The 27,811-nt window shown below is 42.5% G+C and overlaps 1 protein-coding gene across 2 annotated transcripts in view; it reads right to left on the bottom strand.

Annotated features, from left to right (window-relative positions):
• Positions 1 to 405: 405 nt before the first annotated feature.
• The window catches only part of TFDP1 (transcription factor Dp-1), a 116,235-nt gene continuing 88,829 nt past the window's right edge, over positions 406 to 27,811 (bottom strand). The window contains exons 5-12 of one of the 2 annotated variants that reach the window (XM_068268103.1): positions 26,205 to 26,326; positions 20,419 to 20,584; positions 20,033 to 20,179; positions 18,439 to 18,507; positions 17,315 to 17,466; positions 9,280 to 9,446; positions 7,961 to 8,042; positions 406 to 1,901 (exon numbers count right to left, since the gene is read on the bottom strand). In XM_068268103.1, the coding sequence (XP_068124204.1) occupies positions 1,757 to 1,901; positions 7,961 to 8,042; positions 9,280 to 9,446; positions 17,315 to 17,466; positions 18,439 to 18,507; positions 20,033 to 20,179; positions 20,419 to 20,584; positions 26,205 to 26,326 (1,050 nt within the window). In that variant the 3' untranslated portion in view covers positions 406 to 1,756. The remainder of the gene's footprint in view (positions 1,902 to 7,960; positions 8,043 to 9,279; positions 9,447 to 17,314; positions 17,467 to 18,438; positions 18,508 to 20,032; positions 20,180 to 20,418; positions 20,585 to 26,204; positions 26,327 to 27,811) is intronic. The other variant, XM_068268102.1, reaches the window with a different exon arrangement.

Here is a 27,811-nt window from a genome sequence, read left to right as displayed (position 1 = left end):
CACCTGTACAATTAACTAACTGACTTGGGGGTGGATTCACTTTGTAGGATGAGATCCCTGCACTTTGGCCCAACAGGCTGCCTGTCAAGTGACAGGCAGCCTATTCGGCCAATCAAAGTGCGGGGATCTCATCCTACAAAGTCACTGGACCGGACAGGGTCCAGGCTGGGACAATTGGAGCAACTGTTAGTTTGGGGGGCGGGGGGGGAGAACGCGAGTAAGTTCGTAGTGCACGGTACAGCAGTACAGCCAGATGTAGCCATCAAAAGAGCCACATCTGGTTCCCGAGCCATAGGTTCACTCTGCCTGCTCTATGAGATCCAGAGGCTTCACTCTGCTTTCTTGTTGTACCCGAGGTTCGCCTCGGATACACTTTGTAATTCATCTCTGATGCGCTCCTGAAGCTTCAGAGGATTTTGAGAGGGACAGTTGGACAAGACAAATAATTACATTGCGCTTTTCTCTTCGCAGACTCAAAGGGCTTGAGCTGCAGCCACTAGGGCACGCTCAGTAGGTAGTAGCAGTGTTAGCGAGCCTTGCCCAAGGACTTCTTACTAAACAGGAAGAGCAGAGATTCGAACCCAGGTCGACGGTGTCAGAGGCCCTTAACCATTACATTCTCCTGCCACTCTGGATGGAGAAATAAGGATTCCTTGTCCCTGGTGTTAGTATACAAGTTTTCATTTTTGTTTTGTTTACACACATCTTTTTCCCCAGGGGTGACTAACAGAATTGCATTAGAAACCTTTTTAATGCCCATGCACTTTTTATTAATAAAAACTAACAGTGCCAAGTTAAACAAATCATTTATAGGTCTCTGTATAGTTAATAAACGTACATAAGTGTATGTATGCTCCAATAAAAAGAATATTTTTTTCAGTAGGCAGCTGACAGCATTTGTGCAGTTTATTTTCTTGAGAATAATTTTATTTGAAACTACAGCTTGCCTTAAAATATAAAAAATATGAACTGCTAAAAATGATTCACAAACTTTGAGTGGAAGGGGGGGGAGGGGGGGATGTTAAAACTATAATTTCTTTCAACATCATAATAGATTACAAGGCGTTGTTTAGGAAACAAATACAAAACATTTGCTTCAGAACACATTTAAATGATAACTATGTAAACTACAGAATAATAAAAAAAAAATCAAAAGATTACCTGGAAGAATTCAGGTAAATTATACTATAAGCGATATTTATATATATTTATATGTACTGTATATAGCAACCTTTAAGACATTTCACATAGCTGCACCAGCATTGCAGGAAAAAAAAATCTTTGCCAGAAAATGTTTTACTTTTCCCAAAATATACAATAAAAAGCATTAAAAACTGGCAACTTAAGATCATTTCAAGATTGGGGGGCTGGGGGGAAATCGGAGAGAGCTCTTTGGATATAGCATGATTTCATTAAACCATACTTATAACCCACATTATTCATCCAAATAAAAGCAGATTTTATGAACCCATTTCATTTTACATATTTGTATATCATTTTATTTTTTTTTATAATAATGTAAAGTACATTGTTTAGTATTGCAAAATCATGAGGCAAAAAAAAAAAAAAAAAGTGTTGGGCAACCCAGTGAATAAAATACTATAGTCAAACATCCACAGCAGAAATATAAAAAAAAATGCTTGGTTAGAACCAAATGTCTCATCATTAAGTTTCCTTAGCAGAGGATCTTTGTCAGGGAAGGAAAAAAAATAGATAAGTTCCTGATTTTTGTTTACTGAATACAAATTTCAGTACATTAGTCATCATCATCATTTTCATTAAAGTCATCATCCTCATCCTCATCATCTTCCCCAACGTAAGATACAGGTGTCTCCACTCTAGAGCTGCTATACTGCGATCCATTAGAGCTAGTTGCTTGCATTCCATCTGCTGTTAAATCACTACAAAAGAAAAATATTGCAATATATTAAAGAGTAGTATCGCACTGGAACAGCAAACCCTGTTAAAAGCGGATTTCCGAAATTAAATTAAGAAGAAAGGAAGATAAAAAAGGGGTGGGGGTCAGATGGTGGAGCAGGTGTTTTCTACTAATGCTTTACTAGACTCCTGGCTCTGTACTACTGAGAATGCATTCACCCTTTTCTAATACCAAATACTGGCTCAGGAAGGGTCAAAGGCCAAGTTGTTCGTTCCTTACAGTAAGCTATGTCGGGGAACTTATTCACACTAATGCTAGGTCCACACTTGTCCAGTTGCAGATCGGATCCGTTTCAAATGGATCAGTTTTTGTAAACTATTTTTTCTCTCCCAGGTTTTCTTTAAAAAGGTCCTGTTTGCAGCCTAGGTTTTCAGTCCGTGGAAACTTATCCCCAAGCCCTGGCTGTTGGTGGGTGGGCCAGCCATGCTGGAAGGGGTAGCAGGCAGGAAGGGGGCAGTGGGCACAGTGGCGGGGAGGGGGGTCAGCCCTCCCTCCCTCACCTGGGTCCCCCCTTCTGCGCTACCGCTCCAACTAGTTTCTTTCAAACATTTTAAAATCAATGTAGGAGCAAGCGGCGAGCAGGGAACTTCTTTGCGTTCTGCCGCTCACCGTCACTTCCTGCAATGCCACCCTCTGTACTTCATTGGGTGGCATTGCAGAAAGTGACATGGCAAGCGGTGAAACGCAAGGAAGTGAGTAAGTTCCCTGCTCGTCGCTTGCTTATACATTGATTTTTAAAAGAAACTAGCTGGAGGGGGGAGCAGGGAAGGGGGGAACCAGATGAGGGAGGGGGGCAACCCCCCTCCGCGCCACTGCGCCCGCTGCCTCCTTTCCTGCAGGCTACGCCCTTCATTATGGCAGCCCACTCCCCACCCACAGACATGGCTGGGACACAGAAAACGGATCATTTTCTGTGTCCAAAGATGCCTGTGTACAGTAGAGGGAGGTCTGTTTTTGTATAGGTTTCCACTACCTCTCCATGTATCCGGGGTCAGTGAAAATCCTGCAAATCTGGACCGTCTGTTCAGTTTTTTTTAAACGGATCCCCTGGAACGCACACGGATCCGTTTTGAAAGGGAGTCAAGACTGCTGCTATTTTTAACATTAGTATCTATGGCTCCAGTTTTGGTCCGGGCCCCAAAACAGAGCCACGGATGCGTTTTTTTAAATAAGTGTGAACCTACTCTAACTGTGAAAACAAAGCCTTTATCAGATCGGAAACCAACTAATCACTGGACATATTGAGGGAATCTATCCATTACCATGCTATATTAGCACTGATGTCAAAGGACAATGCAGCCTTCTATACCAGGGCTAAGCTCCAGTCCTTGAGGGTCACAGTTGTGCCAGTGTTTAAGATGGACTGAGAAATGGAGAGATGTGTCCTACTTAATAATCTAATAATAAACACCTTTTCCTGGTTTAATGCCATCAATTAATTTGAGCTGCTCAAAAAAATGTGTGAGGCCCTCGAGGACTGAAGGTGGTCAGCACTGTTCTATACAAAACTGTCATTTAAAGTGTAACTGTCAGGCATCAAATAAATTCTTTTTTTTAATCTGGAAAACAAGTAATAAGGATACTAACCAGGCAATCCAAAAGCTAAAAATCACTCTTGGGCCCCATTCACACTTAAAAGCGCAAAACGCAGGCGATTACTGCTGGCGTTTTGCAGGAGTGATTTTTCCGCGATTACACGCGGAAAAAAAAATCACTTGACACTGCGGCGATTTTTCGCTTAGCGATCGCGTTTAGCGCTTCTATAGCACTGAATCGCGATTGCCAGGAAATCGCCTGAAAATGGTACAGGCTACGCGTTTGGCGATTTGCGTGAATCGCCAGCGATTAATGCAAATCGCCCAAGTAAAAATGGGCCCATGGGGTTTTAAAGCACTAGCGCTTTAAAAAACGCTAGCGTTTGAGCGTTTTGCTGAAATCGCTGGTAAAACGCTCTAGTGTGAATGGGCCCTTTTCTTCACCATAAAACATCATTCCCCAGTTTCCCTGGCTCTTATTTGGTAAATTTACCGCACAAAGGAAGTTGCAGGGCATTATGGCTTGTCTTGTTTTCTTCTTTACTTTCCCCTCAGACATCACTAATGCAGCCTGATTAGCTGAAGCCTCCTTTCCTCACGGTTTCCCCTTTGATTGGCCAATATGTCTCATGTTGAGACAATGCACTTTCTACTGCAGAGCTGGATGGGAGTGTCTAAAAACTGGAAGGAGGGCGGCCAATGATACTCAGACAGAGTAAGGGAGGAAATGATGTCAGGATTGGCTTCAAGATAGACACAGTCAAAATGGAAAATCCTAAAAAGGCTTTTTTTTTTACACTATAGAAAAATCACTAAAATCAAAAGGTGGACAGTGCAATACATGTTTTGTAAGTAAAGCATGTATTGATCTACTTATATATGTGTTTTTGGCTGACAGTTCCTCTTTAAATGCTAATCTGTACTTTTCATTATCACTACTGGTGACTGATAACTTCTAACAGCCAGCTGGTCACACAGTATCTCAGTGGCTGACCATTTAAGGCAGCCATACACTGGTCGATTGCCACCAGATCGACCAACCGATAGATCCCTATCTGATCTAATTTGATCACAGAGGGATCTATTGGTTGCCCATACACTGCAGATTTTGAATAGATTTCAGCATGAAATGGATTCACAACCTGTGGAACTACAGCCTGCCTCTCTGCTCCTACTCCCCCCAACCAGCCTCTATACATTACCTGTCCACTGGCGTGAGTGTCTCACTTCTTTCACTGTCCTCCATCTTTACTTCCTGTCCCCTCTGACCAGGAAAATATAAACAGTAGAGCGCCTTCTACTGTTTGAACTTCGCCCTCTCACAGGACGGGACAGGAAGTGAAGACGGAGAAGACGCTGGAAGAAGTGAGAGACTGCAGGGACCTGGGGACTAGCGCCAGCCCGGACAGGACATTGCTGCCGCTATGCTGCATTGGTCGTTGCCGTATTTAACGCCGCTAATGATGTGCTCCCGACCTGCTGGCGATCAAGCTAAATTTCCCCCCCTGGACAGATCGACGGAATCGAACGATTTCGGGTGGAAATCTGTCAACATTTGCGTAACAATTTCACAGCAGATTTGATAACAGTGATCAAATTTGCTGTATATCGGCAGGAAATCGTTTAAGTGTATGGGTACCTTAACAGTTCGTCTGGTGTTCACTTGACAGAGTAAATTCCCAGACACCAATTACCATTGTCAACCAATAATTGGAAATGTGGTTACATTTATTTTATTCACAAATCAGCATAAACATACAAAATAACAGCAGAGGAAAGTAGCAATCTTAATGCAACTTTACTGCACCTACATGGATGCAACAGGTTATTGCCTGAAATTCCTCTGAGCATCAAGCGAAGCATTTATTCTCACTGTTGCGTTTCTGCATCCAGAGCCCCACCTCCTGCATCTGTTACCATCTAAATGCCAGCAGAAAGGCCAGGTAAACCGCAAAACAAAATGTGCTGCCATCAAAGCACACCTGAAGTTATGGAAGCTGCCAGTTATTTCCTTTTAAACAATGCACATTGCCTGGCTGTCCTGCTTATCCTCTGCCTCTAATATTGTTAGCCATAGACCCTGAACAAGCATTCAGATCAGAAGTCTGACTGGATTAGCGGCTTGCTTGTTTCAGGTATGTGATTCAGACAATACTGCAGCCAAAGAGATAAGCTGGGCTTGCAGGCAACTGGTAACGTTTAAAAGGAAATAAATATGGCAGCCTCCATATCCCTCTGACTTTAGGCGTCTTAAATCTTTTTCTTCTTCTCTGGATTGGCAAAAACATACAGTTCCCTTATCCAGTTGCTACCATTAGCTACTGTTTTGTATACTTTGTATGATTGATGGCTTGATTTCTTTCAAATAAAAATCTTTTGAACTAAAGTTCCCTTATCTTTAACCTCTTGAGGTCCACAAGTTTACACCCCCCTAGTGACCAGGCCATTTTTTACAATTCAGCACTTCGCCACTTTAACAATTTATTGCTTGTCATACAACTTACCACCCAAATTAATTTTACCTTCTTTTCTTGGCACTAACAGAGCTCTCTTTTTGTGGTCTCTGATTGCTGCTGCATTTTTTTTTATTAATTACAATTATTTTAAATAAAATCCCTATTTCTTTTAATTCCCCCCTAATTGGCCCTAGACTGCGATCCATACACTACACATACATAAGCATCAGCCTATGTAGTGATTAAAATGGGAGCCTTTAGGAGGGACAGTTAAAGGGAACCTTAAAGGAGCCATCAAGGGTTTCAAATGAAAAGAAGTGCTACTTACACAGGGCTTCTTCCAGCCCCAAGCTCCCAGCCTGTCCCTCGCTGCAGCTCTGCGGTGAGCCGTTCGCCGCCTCTCCCTCCCGGTCCCCGACGATGAGGTCAGGCCAACCTGGAGTGTACTGCGTCTGCGCAAGCGGCGCTGTCAATCACCGCCACGTGGACCGGAGCGTTCTGCGCCCTGTGCAGTACGCTCCGGTCCACGTGGTGGTGATTGACAGCGCCGCTCGCGCAGGTGCAGTACAGGCCGACCTCTAGGTCGGCCTGACCTCATCGCCGGGGACCGAGAGGGAGAGGCGGCGAACGGCTCATCGCAGAGCGGCAGCAAGGAACAGGCTGGGAGCTTGGGGCTGAAAGAAGCCCCGGGTAACTAGCACTTATTTTCATTTGAAACCCCTGATGACTCCTTTAACTGAGAGGCATATCGATGTTTCCTTTGAAACAATACCAGTTGCCTGGCAGTCCTGCTGACCTCTTTGGCTGCAGTAGTGGCTGTATCACACTCCTGAAACCAGCATGCAGCTAATCCAGTCTGACTTCAGTCAGAGCACCTGATCTGCATCCTTGTTGAGGGGCTGTGGCTGTAAGTATTAGAGACACAGGATCAGCAGGAGAGTCAGGTAACTGGTATTATTTTAAAAAGAAAAATCCATATCCTCCTCAGTTTAGGTTCCCTTTAAGTGACAGGGCTGTCCTCTGTACAGCGCTGCGCTAGATTGCAGCACTGTACAGGTTTATTTCCTTTTTTTAATTTCGGGCTGCTAGCTCTGATGGCGGCTGGCAGGCTAATGACGGATCCCCACTTTGTTTACTAGCAGGAAACGAGTGTGCGTTCCCTGCTAATCCTGCCCACGGCACTGACGCCAATTGGCGTTAGGCAGTCCCCCAAAAGCCACGCTCCCATCGCCAGATCGGGAGCTGGTTACAGTGGCACAGTAGCGAAATTTAGGCTATTGGGATTCTCTTCCTATCAGAAACATGCTACTAGGGTTAATACAGTAGCCGAAATTTGGCTAGCGTGCCCTTTTAAGTGTTTCTACATTGCCTTGAAAATATTTCCTCGTACTTCCCAAATTTACCTCCTAGGCTGTAATCCTGAGCTACGGTCAGGGTGGAAAACCACAGCTCAGAGCGGTAATTCCCACCTGTGCTCTGGGTAGCTGCCGGAGGCTGTGTGCAACGCAATGTGTGCAGCGAGTGTGTCATCATACCTCCCAGGGGATACCGACGGTCGGCCACTATTTTTCTGTTCCTCTGAGGCTCTGCTTCATCCTGGTGAGATCGCCTGCTGTTGTCATGACGACAGCCGGCAATCTCACTTTAGAGTGGCAGCGCCACCCGGAGGATGGAGGCATAAATGCATCGCTGGAGCCAGGGAGGTGAGTGCTTGTGGAACTGCTGCAGATCTCCCTGGCAGCATGATTTTTTCCAGGTTTTAGGGTCCGAAAGGGTGCTAAAAAATTGCACTACTTTTAGACCCTAAAAAACGGAAAGAATCATAACTCCAAGAGGGGTTAATGACATTGGTCAATGGGAAAATAAATGAGGGGATATAATAAAGTTAAACATGGAAATTCTAGCCACTAATAAAGTTCAATTGAAGCCTACTTTGCTACCATAAATGACCGATAAGAATATTTTCTATAGCAAAACAAACAGCAGCAAAAGCAGAAAAGAAAAACTAACATTTTCAGTCAAATCAATACCTGGCTGAAAATCTGCGACCATTTGACACAGAACCCGACGTTGATGAGACATACACACTGCTGATTGATCCCTGAGCCATTTCTGTTGGAGGAAAGCAATATTAACTGAAAAATCAGTAAAGTATATAAAGGTAAAGTCAAATAATGATAAAGGATCTGAAATGATAAGAGGACATTTTCATGTAAATACAGCTCAGTTCTATGCACTTTAGCCATTTTTATTCATGTAAAACCATATTACAAAAACTGCTTTTGTGTTGTCACAATTTACTAGAAACATACATTCCTTTTTGGAAAGAAAACCCTCAAAATCCATACAGTACTATGTTATACATACAATACATAGAGGTAAAGCACAGTTTGTTTTTTTATTTTTTTTTAAATCAACCAGACATTTACACACTAAATTCCCTTTATGAGTGGACCTCAATTCCAAACCGCAGCTTAGTGCAACAGCTACTACATCCCAATTTGACTGCACACCAACAAATGGGCACAACATAAAGGGACACACAAAAAAACCTGAAAATTTTAATATATATATTATATATATATATACTTGAATATCACCTGAAACAAGCATACAGCTAATATTGCCAGATCTGACAATAATGCATATGCTTGTTCAGAGTCTATGGCTAAAAGTATTAGAGGCAGAGGATCAGTAGGCTAGCCAGGCAACTGGTATTGCTTAAGGCTGCTTTCACAGTGGGCCGTTACAGGCGCACGTTAGTGCAGCCTGTAACGCAGCCCAACTCACAGTAATGTAAAATCAATAGGCTGTTCACAGTGCCCACGTTGCATTACATTGTAACGCTGCACGTTCAAATAAAGTGCAGCATGCTATGCGTTCTACGCGGTTTTAGCTGCCTTAGCATGTAGTTATGTTTTTTTTATGTTTGGGCCAGAGAGGAGGCGGGGAGAGTCCGCTATTGTAGCCAGCCACATGGCTACTTAATATTCACTGCACTGCAGTGTTTACTTCCTGGAGTGGCCGCTGATTGGCTGGCGGGACCAGGTGATGCAGAGTGCTCCGATTACGTGGTCTCCGCAGCGCATAGGACACAAAAGGCGCACCAAGAGCTGCATAACATAGCTCTAGGTAGCGTCCTCCAACACCACCAGGCGTTGCGTTAGGGGCACGTTATGCGACCTATAACGTCCCCTAAACCGCAACGTCCTGGTGGGAAAGAAGCCTAAAAGGGAATAAATAGCTTCCATTCCTTTTTTCCCAAAAAGCATGCCTTTCATTCATATACCTATACAGGGGTTGTGCTAAAGCAAAAAACAAAACAAAAACAAAACCCCACACCACAAACCTGTTACGTATGGTTCCAAAGCCTTTGGCACTAAGCTCCGTGCCAGCTTTAAATCTTCTGCTGAACAGTTGCCAGACTCCAGCCCACAAGCCATGCCCATTCGTTTTAGTACTTCTATGTCGTCATGTATTTCAAAAGTGTTGTCAAAATTAAAAAGATATTCAAATCTGCAAGATGACATAACCGCAGTTAAAATAAAATAAACAAATCAGTTTGCTTCCTTAAGTTAGGCAACCAATTAAAGTGGAGTTACAGTCAAAAGAACATGGACATAGAACAGCACTGTTTTTACACTAAGATCAAGTAACTTAATAGAAACTGCTTTAACTATTGACACAAAATAGAAGGTTGGGGAGCGCAAGAAGATAATATATAGTCTGTCACCCACAGATGGGGAGCAGTTTCCCTTACATACAGACTTTGCGAAAATTGCTATAGGAAACGTCTTACAGTATCAAAAAAACTTTATTAAAGAGATCCAAAACGTAGTTGCACAGAAAACCTCTTGGTTAACTACTTGACCACTCTGGTTCCCCTTATGAACCAGAGCAATTTTCACATTTTATCGCTCTTCCTTTTCATTTGCCAATAACTTTATTGCTACTTACCACACCTAAATGATCTATACATTGGGGGTTTTTTTGCCACAAATTAGGCTTTATTTGGGTGGTACTTTTTGCTATGATTTATTTTATATGCATTTTAACAGGAATGATACAGTAAGTAAAAAATTGAAAAATGCATTATTTCTTAGTTTTCAGCTACTATAGTTTTAAAATAAAGCATAAGACTGTAGATAAAACCCACACATTTTATTTGCCAATTTGTCCTGGTTATTACAACATTTAAATTATGTTGCTAGTACAAGGAAGGTATGGCGAGAATATTTTATTTGGAAAGAAGGGTATATTTTTTTCCATTTTGTGTTTGTTTTTTTCACTTTACCCCAGCATTAACTGCAATCCTTAATTTGCAAAAAAAAACAATACCACCCTCATGGCATACATATACAAAAACAAAACAATTTATGTATTCTCTTAAATTCTGTCTTTTTCCACACTTATTTTGGTTCACATGGGGAGTGGTTATCGGAAAGGGTTAATGGATTTGTTTATTTCTATTTTTGTATCTGCAATATTATTTTTGGCCACAAAAAGGCAAAGCTAAAAAGGAAAAGAAAAGTTAAATTTTTTTGAATAATTAGTGATGTTCACTACAGCACTAATTATTCATGAATCGGGCACTTAAGATTGGCATTAGGAACATATGTTCTCAGTCACCAATCTGACATGTAACGGCAGCTGATGGGCACGCATGCATAGAAACCCGAAGACTAGTATCTATGCCCCTGGGACTTCAGGTGATGTCCTGCAGGGTGTAGATAAACTGCCCCTTCAGCAGCAAGTAGTTAATGTTCTCCTGGAATCTGTATCTTAAAGGACAACTGAAGTAAGAGGGATATGGAGGATGCCATATTTATTTCCATCTAAGCAATGCCAGTTGCCAGGCCCTCCTGCTGATCCTCTGCCTCTAATACTATTAGCCATAGCCCCTGAACAAGCATGCAGCAGATCAGGGGTTTCTGACATTAATGTCAGATCTGACAAGACTAGCTGCATGCTTGTTTCTGGTGTTATTCAGATACTACTGCAGAGAAATAGACCAACAGGGCTGCCAAGCAACTGGTATTGATTAGAAGGAAATATGGCAGCCTTCATATAACTCTTACTTCAGTTCCCCTTTAAAATAGTAATGCAAATATCCTCACTTGTTCAGCCTAACCCAGAATTCCCCTCCAGAGTAAACAGTGTTACTGATTAACCACTTGCCGACCGCCTACTTCATATTGTGGCGGCAAAGTGGCAGCCCCAGGACCGCGTAACGCAGAATGGAGTCAGGTCCTGGGGCACTGTTTTGCCGGGGATCGCGCGCATCCGCCGGCAATAGGCTCCGCCCACCTGCGACGTCAACCCGCCGGCGGGTTGTTAACCCGCCGATCGCCGGATAGAAAGCATATAATACGCTTTGTAATGTTTACAAAGTGTATTATACAGGCTGCCTCCTGCCCTGGTGGTCCCAGTGTCCGAGGGACCACCAGGGCAGGCTGCAGCCACCCTAGTCTGCACCCAAACACACTGATCTGCTCCCCCCTGCCCCCTGATCACCCACAGCACCCCTCAGACACCCCCCTGCCCACCCCCCAGACCACTGTTTGCACACAATCACCCCCCTAATCACCCATCAATCACTCCCTGTCACTATCGGTCAACGCTATTTTTTTTTTGTCCCTAAACTGCCCCATGGGTACTCCTGATCACCCCCCCACCCCTCAGATTCTCCCCAGACCCCCCCCCCCCCATGTACTGTATGCATCTCTCCCCCCTGATCACCTGTCAATCACCCATCAATCACCCCCTGTCACTGCCACCCATCAATCAGCCCCTAACCTGCCCCTTGCGGGCAATCTGATCACTCACCCACACCAATAGATCGCCCACAGATCCGACATCAGATCACCTCCCAAGTGCAGTGTTTACATCTGTTCTCTATCCTAAACACCCACTAATTACCCATCAACCCCTGTCACTGCTACCCATCAGATTAGACCCCTATCTGCCCCTTGCGGGCACCCAATCACCCGCCCAGATTGCCCTCAGACCCCCCCCTTATCAATTCGCCAGTGCATTATTTACATCTGTTCTTCCCTGTAATAACCCACTGATCACCTATCAATCACCCATCAATCACCCCCTGTCACTGCCACCCATCAATCACCCCCTGTCACTGCCACCCATCAATCAGCCGCTAACCTACCCCTTGCGGGCAATCTGATCACCGAACCCAAAGCAATAGATCGCCCGCAGATCCGACATCAGATCACCTCCCAAGTGCAGTGTTTACATCTGTTCTCCCCTGTAAACACCCACTAATTACCCATCAATCACCCCCTATCACTGTTACCCATCAGAATAGACCCTAATCTGCCCCTTGCGGGCACCCAATCACCCGCCCCACACGCTCAGATTGCCCTCAGACCCCACCCCCCCCTTATCAATTAGCCAGTGCAATATTTACATCTGTTCTTCCCTGTAATAACCCACTGATCACCTATCAATCTCCCATCAATCACCCCCTGTCACTGCCACCCATCAATCACCCCCTGTCACTGCCACCCATCAATCAGCCCCTAACTTGCCCCTTGTGGGCAATCTGATCACCCATCCACACCATCAGATTGCCCTAGACCTACCCTCAGATCACCTCCAAAGTACATTGTTTACATCTGTTCTGCCATCTAATCACCCACTGATCACCCATCAATCAGCCCCTGTCACTGCTACCCATCAGATTAGACCCCTATCTGCCCCCAGGGCACCCAATCACCTGCCCACACCTTCAGAACGCCCTCAGACCCCAGCCCTGATCACCTCGCCAGTGCATTGCTTGCATCTATTCCCCCCACTAATCACACCTTGAGACACCCATCAATCACCTCCTGTCACCACCTGTCACCCCCTAATACACCTACCCATCAAATCAGGCCCTAATTTGCCCCGTGTGGGCTCCTGATCACTCAGCCAAACCCTCAGATCCCCCTCAGAATCCCTTCCGATCACCTCCCTAGTGCATTGATTGCATCTATTTTCCCCTCTAACCGCCCCCTGAGACACCCATCAATCACCTCCTGTCACCCCCCTAGCACTCCTATCCATCAGATCAGGACCAATACAACCTGTCATGTAAGAGGCCACCCTACTTATGACCGGTTCCACAAAATTCGCCCCCTCGTAGGCCACCTGCCATCAAAATTTGCAGATGCTTATACCCCTGAACAGTCACTTTGAGACATTTGGTTTCCAGACTACTCACGGTTTTGGGCCCGTAAAATGCCAGGGCAGTATAGGAACTCCACAAGTGACCCCTTTTTTGAAAAAAGACACCGCAAGGTATTCTGTTAGGTGTATGAAGCATTCATAGAAGATTTTATTTTTTGTCAAAAGTTAGCGGAAATTGATTTTTATTGTTTTTTCACAAAGTTTCATTTTTCACTAACTTGTGACAAAAAAAAAGATCTTCTATGAACTCACCATACACCTAACGGAATACCTCGGGGTGTCTTCTTTCTAAAATGGGGTCACTTGTGGCGTTCCTATACTGCCCTGGCATTTTAGGGTCCCTAAACCGTGAGGAGTAGTCTAGAAAACAAATGCCTCAAAATGACCCGTGAATAGGTCACATGTCGTATTGCCGTACTCAGGAGAAGTAGTATAATGTGTTTTGGGGTGTATTTTTACACATACCCATGCTGGGTGGGAGAAATCTCTCTGTAAATGGACAACTGTGTGTAAAAAAAATCTAATACATGTCATTTACAGAGATATTTCTCCCACCCAGCATGGGTATATGTAAAAATACACCACAAAACACATTATACTACTTCTTCTGAGCATGGCAGTACCACGTGTGGCACTTTTTTGCAGCCTAACTGAGTAAACACACCCCACAAATTACCCCATTTTGGAAAGTAGACACTTCAAGGTATTCAGAGAGGAGCATAGTGAGTCCGTGGCAGATTTCATTTTTTTTTTTCGCAAGTTAGAAGAAATGGAAACTTTTTTTTTGTCACAAAGTGTCATTTTCTGCTAACTTGTGACAAAAAATAAAATCTATGAACTCACCATGCCTCTCAGTGAATACTTTGGGATGTCTTCTTTCCAAAATGGGGTCATTTGGGGGTTATTTATACTATCCTGGAATTTTAGCACCTCATGAAACATGACAGGTGCTCAGAAAAGTCGGAGATGCTTCAAAATGGGAAAATTCACTTTTTGCACCATAGTTTCTAAACGCTATAACTTTTACCCAAACCAATAAATATACACTGAATGTTTTTTTTTTAATTAAAGACATGTAGCAGAATAACTTTCGCGCTCATATGTATAGGAAATTTTACTTTATTTGAAAAATGTCAGCACAGAAAGTAAAAAAAAAGTCATTTTTTGACAAAATTCATGTCTTTTTTGATGAAAATAATAAAAAGTAAAACTCGCAGCAGCAATCAAATAGCACCAAAAGAAAGCTGTATTAGTGACGAGAAAAGAAGGTAAAATTCATTTAGGTGGTAGGTTGTATGACTGAGCAATAAACCGTTAAAGCTGCAGTGGTCTGAATGGAAAAAAAGGCTCTGGTCCTTAAAGGGAACCTTAACTGAACGGGAAGTAAAGAGTTTTACTTACCTGGGGCTATTACCAGCCCCCTGCAGCAGTCCTGTGCCCTCGGCGCCGCTCTGGAATCCTCTGGTCCCCCGCTGTCACTTAGTTTCGTTTTTGACGACTCACCAGTCGCCAGCCGCCATGCGTATTATTGGACGCATTCACCAATGCAATTAGCGCTATTGCGGACCGCAACGCACACAAAAATACGCGTTGACGCATTCCGCACGCGTAGATATGCGGCAACGCGTATTTTTGTACGCGTTGCGGTCCGCAATAGCGCTAATTGCATTGGTGAATGCGTCCAATAATACGCATGGCGGTCGGCGACTGGTGAGTCGTCAAAAACGAAACTAAGTGACAGCGGGAGACCAGAGGATTCAAGAGCGGCGCCGAGGGCACAGGACTGCTGCAGGGGGCTGGTAATAGCCCCAGGTAAGTAAAACTCTTTACCCCCCGTTCAGTTAAGGTTCCCTTTAAGGGGTTTTATGACTGCAGTCCTTAAAGGGAAGGTTCAGGGAGGGGATTAAAAAAATAAAAATAAATTTCCACTTACCTGGGGCTTCCTCCAGCCCGTGGCAGGCAGGAGGTGCCCTCGCCGCCGCTCCACAGGCTCCGGGTGGTCTCCGGTGCCCGACCCGACCTGGCCAGGCCGGCTGCCAGGTCGGGCTCTTCTGCGCTCCATTTCCTGGGACTTCTGCGTCCCACGCCGGCGCGCTGACGTCATCGGACGTCCGCCGGGCTGTACTGCGCATGCGCAGAACTACTGTGCCTGCGCAGTACAGCCCGGCGGACGTCCGATGACGTCAGCGCGCCGGCGTGGGACGCAGAAGTCCCAGGAAATGGAGCGCAGAAGAGCCCGAACTGGCAGCCGGCCTGGCCAGGTCGGGTCGGGCACCGGAGACCACCCGGAGCCTGCGGAGCGGCGGCGAGGGCACCTCCTGCCTGCCACGGGCTGGAGGAAGCCCCAGGTAAGTGGAAATTTATTTTTATTTTTTTAATCCCCTCCCTGAACCTTCCCTTTAAGTGGTTAATGAAAGTAACTCATCCATCCTGTAGATGTTATATAAAAGTAGCAATAGATATACCCCCAGATAACTCACTAAGTGTGTGGATGCTGGAGGAAGGGGGGAGGGGAGGGGAGGATTGATACAGGAATGTGCTGATTAAGGTGCTATGCAGCAGTGCTCATCCGGATTCCGGATATCCAAACTACCCAGATAATCCGAACTTTTTCCACTATCCGAACTTTGAATAGCAATTCGGATATTTTTTTTAAATCCGAATTGACTATCAGAGCAAACTTGGATTTCCCATCTGAAATCCGAAATCTGGGCGAATAGTTAGTTCAGATATCCGAGCAAAAGCCAAAATCACCTTCAATGGTAAAAATCCCTTTCAAAGGCATCCAGGGGAAGTGAGGGAGGGAGAGGGAGAGAGAGAGACCTTCGAACAGGTTTTTTGCCATTTTCAGGTCACTTCCGGTGTTCTATTAGGATATCTGAATCCGGCCGGATACTGAGGTCGGATATCCAATTCAGATTGGAAAATTTTAAACTCGGATATCCGACCCGGATCGGATTGAGGGGTATCCGGATCCGAATTAGATCCAGATAGTGAAAAGTGGTATGTGAGCAGCACTGGTGCTATGATATATATATGTGGGCGCTGAAGATAGAAAATGAATTGTGTACACATTTTGAGGGTAACTGTATTAGCCATGGGAAAAAAGAATAAGACAGGTTACATTTGATCTAATGCTGGTCAGGCTCGGTCCAAGTTCCCTCAAATATATATTTGTATTTCAGCATGCCCAGTATATAAGCTCTCCAGAACCAAACAGGAAGAGATTTTCTAGTGGCCTGTTGCTCACTGGTTAGGTTATGGCTCACACAGAGGTACCAAACTAAAATCAGATTAGCTAACATTTTTATACCTCAAACTGTTCTTAAAAGTTGTGGGGTCAGCTTATGCGTGTGAAAAGGTCTGAGTTTGGCTTATGTGTGCATACTTGCTTGCATCTGTAGGTTTAGTTTTTGGACAGAAAGAACCAAGGCAGGGGGGTATTTATGTGGAGATGGCATGTTAAAACACACAAACTGCAGCTTGATGTCATGCACCTATTGCTCATGCCAGAAGAATGAGTCGGTAAAAGAGTGAACTGCAGAGAATTTTCAGGTTACTTGATGGAAAAATAGGCTTCAGTGTGGGTCAGTTTTGTCTGTGAGTACAGTTAGTCTTGGTCCTGTAGAATTCCATAACCCTAGACCTACTGGCAGTGCGTTCCTTGGGAGACTACTCCCAGAAATCACACTGCCAGCAGTGTTATTAGGCTTGTAGAATAACAAAGAGCAGTTATTTCCCTCTGCTTGTCCCCTGGAGACCTTCTGCAACAAACAATGGTTTAAATACTACAGAGCAACCCAAGTGTTTGACTGCCTGCCTGCCTAAACATCAAATCCAGAGCGACTCAGTGATCCACTTGTTTTCTCTTTCTAAAACAATGTGCAAGCACAACTTACAATTCCAGGCATTCACCCACCTACATATTTTTAATACAAACAAAATTGTCTCCATGTACAAAATATATAGCACAGTTTTTGGTATTACCTATTTTTGTTATATGTTACATTACTCTTTAAACTGTTTTAAGTACTTAAGAAACAGTGAACAACCCCTCCTAGAAAAAAAAATAAAAAACACAAAACCTTGTTTTTTAATGGGTCCAAATCCAGAGTTGTTAGACAGTAACACTTGGCTCGAACAACAAACGCCATGTTTGTAAGTACAATTCTTTTGCTCCATGCACAGCTTTCACTTACTTGTCATTAGAAATGCTACAATCAATCACAGTCTTCTTGCTGGTGTTAACAATAATAAATGGTAAATGAATAACTGAATTAGATGGAGGGGATCTGCTTGTTTGCTGCTCTGTTTGACGATTTCTTTGAACTAGATTTTTAAAGGCAATTTGCTGAAAGCACAAAAAAAAATTCAGTCCATGGATCAGGCTACAGGAAATTCGTAAAGGCAATATAGTCCTGAAGAGGCTACATACACAAAAAGTTATTTATGCAGATTATGCAGACATAAAAAAAAGTGAATGTTCAATACCAAAAAAAAAAAAAAAAAAACCTTTGGAATTAGATTTTCAAATAAAGCATTTTAGAATGTCCTCCAGCACTTTCTTACCATCTTGCTTGAAACTAGTCACAACAGTAGATACAATGAATATAAAGGAATGGTTAGGGACTTGTCTACTACACACAAAGGAGGGAGTATTTGTCGGGGAAGACAGCTGAACATAAATCGGCTATCCTTCAGGTTGGATGAACCCAAACTGGGCAGTTTTTCACTGCAGTGATACCGCTGTCATCATGGTTAAAGTGACACTAAATAGAAAAAAAAAAACTGATGATATAATGAATTGTATGTGTAGCACGGATAATAAAGAGCGGTGGGCGGAGATTAGCAGGGTTCGCACGCGCATCTCTGTCCGTCAACAGTCTGCCAGCGGCGGTCGCCGCTAGCAGACTGAAAAAAAGAAGATCTTTTGTTTGTACATTGCTGTGATCTAATGCAGCGCTGTACTGGTACTGGGGACATCCCTGTGACTTGGATGTCCCCTGGAGCAGCTCCGATCGGTGGGATAGATTTAAAAAAAAGCCCTATACTAAAAATGAGTCCCAAGTTGGGTCGGAGAGCTCAGAGAAGCTTTTTGCATAGATAACTGAAGTTTCTTAACTCTTCCTGTACAGGAAACAATACAAGACACGTGTGTATACTAATGATCTATTTCTTAGCTAAACTACACATACAAATCATATCATAAGTTTAGTTTCACTTCAGACTGAGATCTGGATAACAGAGTTAATGTATCTACTGCATGTTTTGTTACAATCAAGTTTGGTTCACATATTTAACATTTCATAATCACCAAAATTACCTGTAAAATAAGTTCCTGCAGCTGAGATTGTTTTTGCTTTATTCGTTCAAGTCTTCTTTGTCGTTCAACCTGAAAATATAGTTTTAATAAGCTTTTAAATATAAAAAGAGCAGCACAAAAGCATTTTTTCCTGCCATCTCTTCTGGAATCCATTCCAACTAAAAGTTTTAATTGTGTAGTATGTAGTAAGTTTGTGCTTTTAAGTCTGTGGTTTGAGTTTTTCTTGTCTCCTAAAGAACACACCGCCAAAACATTTTACAAAAAGGCTTCAGTTCACTAAGACATATGTTTGGTAAAGAAAAATAAAAAAGGGTCGGTAAAATATCACATTGGCCTCCATTCACTAAGCTTTATCAAGCGTTTGATAATTTACTTCATGGGTAAAATCGAATTTTGAATTCACTAAGGTGTTATAGATTTAGTGAACGTTTTATCGATAAAACGTTCAATAAATCTAGAACACCTTAGTTAATTCAAAATTAGATTTTACTCAGGAGGTAAATTAACAAACGTTTGATAAAGTGTTTGATAAAGCTTATTGTACAGACAAGTCAAGTCCGAGGTGCATGAAGATGAACATAAAATTTGCATCAGCATCTTCAACCATTTTTAATGACTACATAATTTGAAATTTGGGATTAAAGGTTTTTATTATTAACTTTCTTATTTTCCTTAAATTTAAATTTTCACCTTTTCTCTGCTCTGCTTCCTCTCTTCTATAACCTTCCAAATGGCTGTTTGTTATCTAAGGGCTCGTGCACACGCGCGGGCGATTTTCAAAATCGCCCTAAAAACGCTTGTGCAATGATTATCTATGACAGAGTTCACATCTGAGCGGTTTGTTTCTGATCTGCTCAGAAAAGCCACTTTTGAGGCGATTCTGCCTCAATGGAAGGTATGGGAAAACGCAAAATGGTCACAAAATCGATTTGTGCAACAATTCCGTGAGTGTTTTATGAATAAATACATTGTATGTATTATTTTCCGGTTCAAAGAGTTGATTTCCTGACTGACGTCAGGAAGTGAAAAAACGCAATTGCTCTGCAAAAGCGCTTTTACAAAAAAAAAAAGCAGCAGGCAGGTAATCACCGGGAATTTGAAAAAAAAAAAGCCTAAAAAAAAAAAACGCCCAACGTGAATGACCACAATGTGAACAAGGCCTTACCAACACCTTCAGACTGGAGGTAAAATACTGGACATCTCACTTGTTTTACCAACATGCTCTATTCTTTGAGAATTGACATTTATCTCACAAGTCAGTAACTGACCTTACTAGATGGTGACTTCAGTTTTCCATGCGGTAACAATCTTTGTGATTAGACATTTCACAAAATTTTGGGTAAAATCAGTAGTTTTCTACTTTACTGCATGCTTAGTGAATTGAAGCCATAGTAGGGAAGCGTTCTAGATTAGCTAGGTTTCTTTTGCTATTCTGCTGCAGGGATTAACTGCAGCAGTCACCATCCTGTAGTCTCTACAGGTGGCAGAATTCTGGCTAATGGTAACAGACAACAAACAGCTGACAGGTCCTAGACCTGTAATGATTCAAAGCACACACACACACAAAAAGTTTGGTTCTAGTTTTCAAACACACCTCTAAATTCTGACATTCCTGAGCAGAGTTTGTTGGTAGGCCAATCCACTTTATTTCTTTTTTCTCTTTAGAAATAATGTTCATCGCCATAAGTACATTTAAGGCATCATAGACACGCCGTCTTATATTCTTCTGGTCATAAGCTTGCTATAAAAACAGAATGGTTTTCAATTTAACATTCCGTTTATTAACTGTACACTTAGGAAAACAGGCATTCATTGAATACAAGCACAAGTGGACATCACCAAACATTACAAAAAGAAAAAAAAATTGTGAGACAAAAACAATCTACGAAACGGAAACCAAAGAAGAACAAGGCAAAGGTAAAAATATTGAAAAAGTGAGAAAAAAAGTTACATGACAGAACACAGGAAGAAAGAACTCACCGACTCATTAGGTGATATGTGGTTATCAGCTGAGCTAAACTCTGCTACCAGCTCATCAGCTACTTCATTGTAAGACGTTGTTCCTTTCTTCTGTACTTTTTCACAAACTTTCATTGAAAAGTGACGTAATCCCTTACCATTTTTTTCTCCTTTTTTATTTCTTTTGCTAAACAAAAAAAATATTTTTGAATATAAACATTAACTAGTTCACTTTGTTAACATTGTTTATAATGTCTGCTTCTAAAAACAACAGGGGGTTCGGATCTCCCAAAAAAAAACAAAAAAACAGCACAATATATGGAGCATTTGCTTGCTATGCATATAAAAATATCAAAAACAGAGCCTGGTGTCTATTAAGATAAGGGTTCTAACTCATTATTTACTGCAGAATGCTTAAAACCTGATAAGTTAGAGCACAGAGGTGTTCCTGTCCTCATGCCCAATAATACTTTTAAAAATTTAAGGATAACATGGGTGTGTCCTAGATACCTACTCCAAGTCACTAAGAAGTATTCAGGTCAACCACGTAAGCGCTTGATATCACATTTTATCTTCCTATAACTGTAAATCATGGACCTATGGTCCATGACAGTCCGTATCATGGACCAGACATAACCACAAATCTTTGTCGCATTTCAGTTGACACAGTTAATATAACTAACAGATTTACAATATTCTTGTTGAATTTTATATTATTACATGTCATCTTTTGTTCTCTTATTTTGCATATTTGACTTTCTCTGTACTGGCCAAACAAGGCCCGGTTTTCACCCACCAGTGCCAGTTATCAATGTACAATATTGTTTTCCTTTCACGTTCCACTTGTTTGCCACCTTTGGGAGTTACAAAATTTAGGGAAGGCTCCCCCACCATAGAAGACAAAGAGCAGCACTATAAATATCAGTAAAATGCAGGTATGGTCTAAATTTTATGTAAATGTGGGGTTTTTGTTTTGTTTTTTACCTTTTTTGTGCATAAATAGGATCCCTTTATATTGTAAGCTTGCAAGGGCAGGGCTCTCTCACCTTTTGTGTCTTGCAAAATTCTGTATATTTTATCACCATAGAATTGCCAGTGTAACTTACATAGTCTATCACTTCTATATTATGCACATATGTCTGTATTGTTATGGAAAAATGCCGGTATATTATGCACTCTTGTTTTTCTTCCATTGCACAGCACCATGGAAGATATAAATCAAATAATTTGTCGTGGTGGAGGAGGTCCTATACTATTAAGGACCATGCAAATTCTGAGAGCAGAGGGAGATAGGGAAAGGTCAATAGTTCATGTATTATTACTCTGGGACACTTAATAGGCTGCCACTGAGCAGAGACAACAAAACATTCAACCTACTTTGTAAATGTTTAAATATAAAATAAAACCATGAAATATATCTGAAAAAAGGTCATTTTTAGGAGTAGGAGGATTAAAATAATTGTTTATCTCATCAGTTTATTATCACCTCTGGTTCACTTTAATTTCTTTCCGGTAACATTAATCCAGAGATCAGACTGGACACATTCCTGAATGCCAGGCAAGCGACAACATCCACATGCTTATTCACTTAATCCTCACCTAATGAACCAAAGATGCATGATAGGTCCAATGCTTTTTCACTGAAATCCACTAACAGCCAAAGACACAGGACAGGCTTAACTCTTTCAACATTTATAAGGCTTTCTACATCCTGTCTAGAGTGTATTTAAAGTTCTTAATTCCTTTAGGGAAATGGAGATTGGGGTTTTACTTCTCTAAATGAATTTAAGCCTTGAGCCCCATAAAACGCTAGATGAAACGCTGCCAAGGCAGTGGTTAACGAAAGTCACTGTTGTGAATTCAGTATGTGTACAGCCGCCTACGACCCCTCTCAGCCAACCAGCCAACAGTCTGCCTGGTGGATCACTTTGGCCAGCTAACGGATGAGAATACTGTTCTCTCCACTTACCTCATATGAACTCATGCTTGCGCCATTGCACTTGCCCAAAATAAATCTTGTTTTTGCGCTGGGTACATGGACTCTTTCAAGTAGTGATGGATATGGGCCCATCGGAGGCTTTACTACATGGCAAAACAATGCCTCATTAGCATTCCTATTCTTGATAGCAAAAAGTAGTATCGCTAAGAACTGGAAAAAGCAGAAGTCAAATACTTTCAGACAAGTTAAAAACTACCAGTATTGTCAAAGACTCCCATAAAAAAGAAAAAGAAAAAAGCATAAGTGTCTGGGAGTCCTGGACACGGCTAGAACTTATCGACACCATGCCAATAAGGGAGCTGTAGTCTTGGGATCAGTTTAGATTGCGACAAAATTTTTTGTCCTTTTGCCAGACTGCAAAACTGATGGTTGGACGCAACCTTATGTTATGAATAGGATCAGTTCACACATGGAAGTTAACAGATCCAATGCAAAGTCCCGACCTGTATAATTTTTCCGGACAAGCGACTGCGTTTCTCATAGAAACATACAGTGGAAAAGCAACTGATCTGGACCCTAGGCTGACGACAAAGCAGCAAGGCAGTGGACACTGCACTGTCCACTCCGGTTGGCCATTGCAGTTCTGGCTCTGATGTGAACCTACACCAGGAGACTGATCGACAGGGAGAGTAGAATGGAAGAAAAAGCCATGAATGAGATTATGAAGAGAAGATGTCATTTTAAATTTTTTACTTAGCCAAAATAAATGAAAACAAATGTAGGAACAAAAACAAAAAACAACAACAAAAAAAAAAACAGTTTAACAGTCGTCGTCCTCACCCCATTCTTAAGAGGGTGAAATAGGAGGGTGAGCAGAGGTTACATCCAGTAAGCTTGCCTCCTCCTACCTCAAAATTTGACTTTAGCCAAAAAAGTGCCACACTTTATAAGGAGTGGATTATGGGGACCAGAATGGACATGGAGAGAAACAGACAATGCACAGAGGTATGTGAATTCTGTACGAGCATCAGGGCTGTGGAGTCGGTCCAAAAATCCACCGACTCCGACTCCTCAGTTTAGGATTCCACCGACTCCGACTCCACGACTCCGACTCCTCTAATTTGCATATTACAATTTTGTTGATTAAAAGTATGTAACATGAAATTCGTCTCTTAACTGCCAACGCTTAGGAATTTTACAAGACAACTGAAGTGAGAAGGATATGTAGACTACTATATTTATTCCCTTTAGACTAAAACTAGTCCTTGGTAAGAGTACTTGTAAAAGGTACAAACCGGAACAAAGAACATCTATCAGGCCCTAGGCAATGTAAGTGTGGGTACATGTAAGAATGATGTGCAGGTACTCTGCAGGGGAATGAGGAGATTGTAAACAGACAACACCTCTGTGTTCGATGTGCACAGCATTCTCAGTGGATTCCCTGCAACTGTGGGGAGTGCATATGTAGAGTATAGTACTACTGTGTAACAAAGTAAACCTGAGAGATTAAATTAAAGTTTTATACATACCTGGGGCTTCCTCCAAGGCTCCAGCCGCCTTCAGGATAATCAGTCCCTCGTTGTCATCCGCCACCACCTGGATCTTCTGCTATGAGTCCAGGTACTTGAGCCAGTCAGGCGTAGTGCGCATGCACACACTCCGCCGCCAGGAGCATACTACACCTGTGCAGCACTATTGCGCAGGTGCAGAATGTTCTTGGCTGTGGGAGCGGCATGCGGCCGGACAGCGCTGACTGGCTGAATTACCAGGACTCATAGCAGAAGATCCGGGTGGTGGAGGACAGTGAGGGACTGATTAGCCTGAAGGGGGCTGGAGGAAGCCCCAGGTATGTATAAAACTTTACTTTTCATCCGTCTCCGTTACCCTTTAATTTGTAGTCACCAAACCAAATTTTAATAACATATCAAATTATTTTATTTCATCAGCAAAGGGAGTGCATACATTTGCATAAATCAGCATCAATGCAGAATTATTTCCATCTCGTTGACCATCTCTATTAGAGACACAGCTACACATCAGGCTTTATTCTTACAGCATAGATGTTATTTAGTATATATAAGAGATTCCTGTGTACACATCATATGTACAGTCACAATCAGATATGTATATCTGACCTTAAAAATACGGGGACTGCTTTATTAAAGCAGCACAAGTAACTAATTTTGATTGGTTTATTTCATTTTTGTGGACTAAGCACAGCTATTACTGTATATATACTGTATATATACATTATTTTTAATGACTATTATCTGAGAAATAGAACATTTTATCATATTTTCTATTTTAATTACAGTTACAAATTCATTAGGAGTCGGAGTCGGAGCATTTTTTCCCGACTCCGACTCCAGGCACCCAAAATTGCCCGACTCCACGACTCCAACTCCACAGCCCTGATGAGCATACCTCTGTTCTTAGCTTAGGAAGTTTGGACATATGGGTCAGGAATACTTTCAATACAAATATTGCCAAAATGAGTACAATAGCTGCTATTAGCTGAAGAGGATTGTCAAACTTAATTTAGTCTCTAGTGCAGTGTTTCTCAATCAGAGTGCAGCGCCAAGTATGCTTTGCTGCCAGTCCTGCACTAGTCATGGGCAGCAGTATATTTTACAAAAAAAAAAAAGTCCACCCGTGGAGTGCCTTCCTCTCAGTCCTCTGGACTGCTGTATTCTCCGTTCATTGGAATATCATCCTCCTCTCCTGCCTCCTTATGGTAAGCATCCTTACTGTGCGATACATGCTGCAATAGCACTGCCACTCAACCAGCCATAGCAACTTCAAACAGTGCTGCCTTCCAACTCCGCCACCCCTAAGCTAGTGTGCAATCACTGAAGGGGAGGTGGGGCTGGAAGGCTGCACTGCTCGAAGTTGCAATGACCAAGGTAATTACTGTGCCACCAAGGAATATAATCACACTGTGCATACCACAACCTCTCTCCGCCTGGTGCTAGCCGAGCAATCTCCACTGGCCTACCTCACCCCACCCACACCTACCTCTCCTGGTCCAGCACATTCACTTGATTCTCCTCACACACCTTGCACCCTCATTCTGCCCCACCTCTCCCCACTAAACACCCACACACTACCTGCTCCACCCAACATCACCTTATCACCACCCTAAGCCAACAAAACGTCCCACATCTTCAGTCAACCTTACTTTGTTTCATCCACCCGACAACCTCTATTACTTGCAGATGGATAAGGTGCAGACAGAATGGATACATGAATCAGTATAATAAGTTCACTGGAAGTTAACTCTAGTAGAGTTATCACTTCCTCGATGGCAAAAAACAAGAACACAATAGGTCATTCAAAAGCAAGCAGACTGTAAATATAAACAAAAACAAAAAACCCGAACAATACACGTCTAATGCAATTCAGCAAGACTAAAAGGTGGCCACACACACACGATACAATAAAATGATCCAATTTTACAGTAATTCAATAAAAACAATCGTATCTCGAAAAAATCGAAAGCTTTTTTTTCCCCATTCGACTGAAAAATCTGATCGGATTTCCCGGGTTTTTTTTTTAGATTTAAAACGATCCGGAATGCCAGAAGTTTCTCTTCAATTTCTACTAAAGATTGTATGGTGTGTGTTGGATTGTTAATTTATTAATACACACACCCAAGCAATTTTCTCCCGAGTTTCCAATCATTTTTATCATAATTGAGGAAAATTTTTTTAACACAAGTGTGTGGTACATTGGTCATATTTTTGAAATGTTACAATCAGTCAGAAAAATTGATTGCAATTCTTAAATTGAACAGATTTTTTAAAAAAATTGTATGGTGTGTCACCACCTTAAAGTATATAACCGCAAGCAAATCATGTTTTGTCCTTACCCTGCAGACCACGGCGAAGAATCTGTAGTTTGATTCTGTGATACAAAGTGTGCGTTTGGGGTATGTGGACTTCCTAACACAATGGTATTCTGGGCAGATTGTCTCTGTGGTGTACTGATAACCTGGAAAAGCAAAAAGAAAAAAGCTGTATATAGAAACATGTTACATTCACTTAAAGAGACTCTGAAGCGAGAATAAATCTCGCTTCAGGGCTTATATTCAGCAGGGGCATGTGTGCCCCTGCTAAAACGCGGCTAAACGGGGGTCCCTTACCTCACAAAACCCCTCCGTTGATCCCGGGGATCTCTTCCGCATAAAGGCAGGGCTAACCGCCGCAGCCCTGCCTCACGCGCGTCTGTCAGCGCGTATCTCAGCCTCTCCCCCGCCCCTCTCAGTCTTCCTTCGCTGAGAGGGGCGGGGGAGAGGCGGCGATGCGCCGCTGATAGACGGCGCTGAGAGGCAGGGCTGCAGCCCTTAGCCCTGCCTCAACAGCAGCAAAATCTACGACCAAGTTGGTCGTAGATTTTGCAGGGGGGGGGGGGGCGGTTGGGGGGTAAGGGACCCCCGTTTAGCCGCGGGATAACACACATGCTCCTGCTGAATATAAGCACTGAAGCGAGATTTATTCTCGCTTCAGTGTCTCTTTAAAGATAAAACCACTCTAAAGACATAATCAAAAAGGTAGCATACAAAGTGTATAAGTATTGTTCTGTACAGGTAGTCCCCGGTTAACAAACGAGATAGGAACTGTAGATTTGTTCTTAACCTGAATCTGTTCTTAAGTCGGAACACTGTGCCATCTCTGTCCACTATACCTCCTCTGTGCCCCCCTGTGCCCCCATTGTCCCCCTCTGTGTCACCTCTTCCCCCTGTACCTTCTCATATAAGTTTAAAAGCCATTTTTACTTTGAATTTTTTAAAAATCTATTTTATCAAAAAACTACGAGTCCAATTTGATTCTTTACTTGTCCCCATAGAATCATAAAATCAATGCCGTTTGTATCAGCAGGTCATTCTTAAGTCGGGGACTACCTGTAATTGCAACTCACAGTGATCAGGAGGTGAAGGGGTCAGTGCCTGCCGTCCCAAATGAGTTAAAACTAAAAGCGTACACATGAAGTGATATGATGAGATAAACATATGTATATATAGTAATAGCCCTACTAACAAATGATTTGAAATCCCTTTCTGTTTTCCAGTAAGAGTCAGAAAAAAAAAACCCCTTGAGTTATCTATGTAAAAGAGCTTGTGGAACAGCTTGTCAATTTAGTTTCCTAAAAGTAAATAGAAGATAAAGTGCCTCACCTGTCAGGCAGAAAAGGTTTTACTGCAGGAAAGTTCAAAGGGTCATTACTAATGTCTTTTTTTTAGTTTAAAAGGCAGAATGTGGATTCTAAACAGCAGCTGTAACAGTCTGATGTAACATGGTATACAGATCTCTTACTACCTGGGAAGATATGTTTTGGGGGTCTCATGCACACTTGGCCAGAACCACAAACAGCCAATGGGACTTAACCCTTTCACATCAATGGAAAAAATGTAAAAGGCTGCCATTCTCACAATAATAGACTTGGCACAGTTGGTCATTTGGTGACCGAGGTGAAAAA

Source organism: Hyperolius riggenbachi, chromosome 2 (genome assembly GCF_040937935.1).
Source record: "Hyperolius riggenbachi isolate aHypRig1 chromosome 2, aHypRig1.pri, whole genome shotgun sequence".
Lineage (NCBI taxonomy): Eukaryota > Metazoa > Chordata > Amphibia > Anura > Hyperoliidae > Hyperolius > Hyperolius riggenbachi.
Note: the sequence above shows the minus strand (reverse complement) of the source record. Positions and strands in the feature narration are given on the sequence as shown.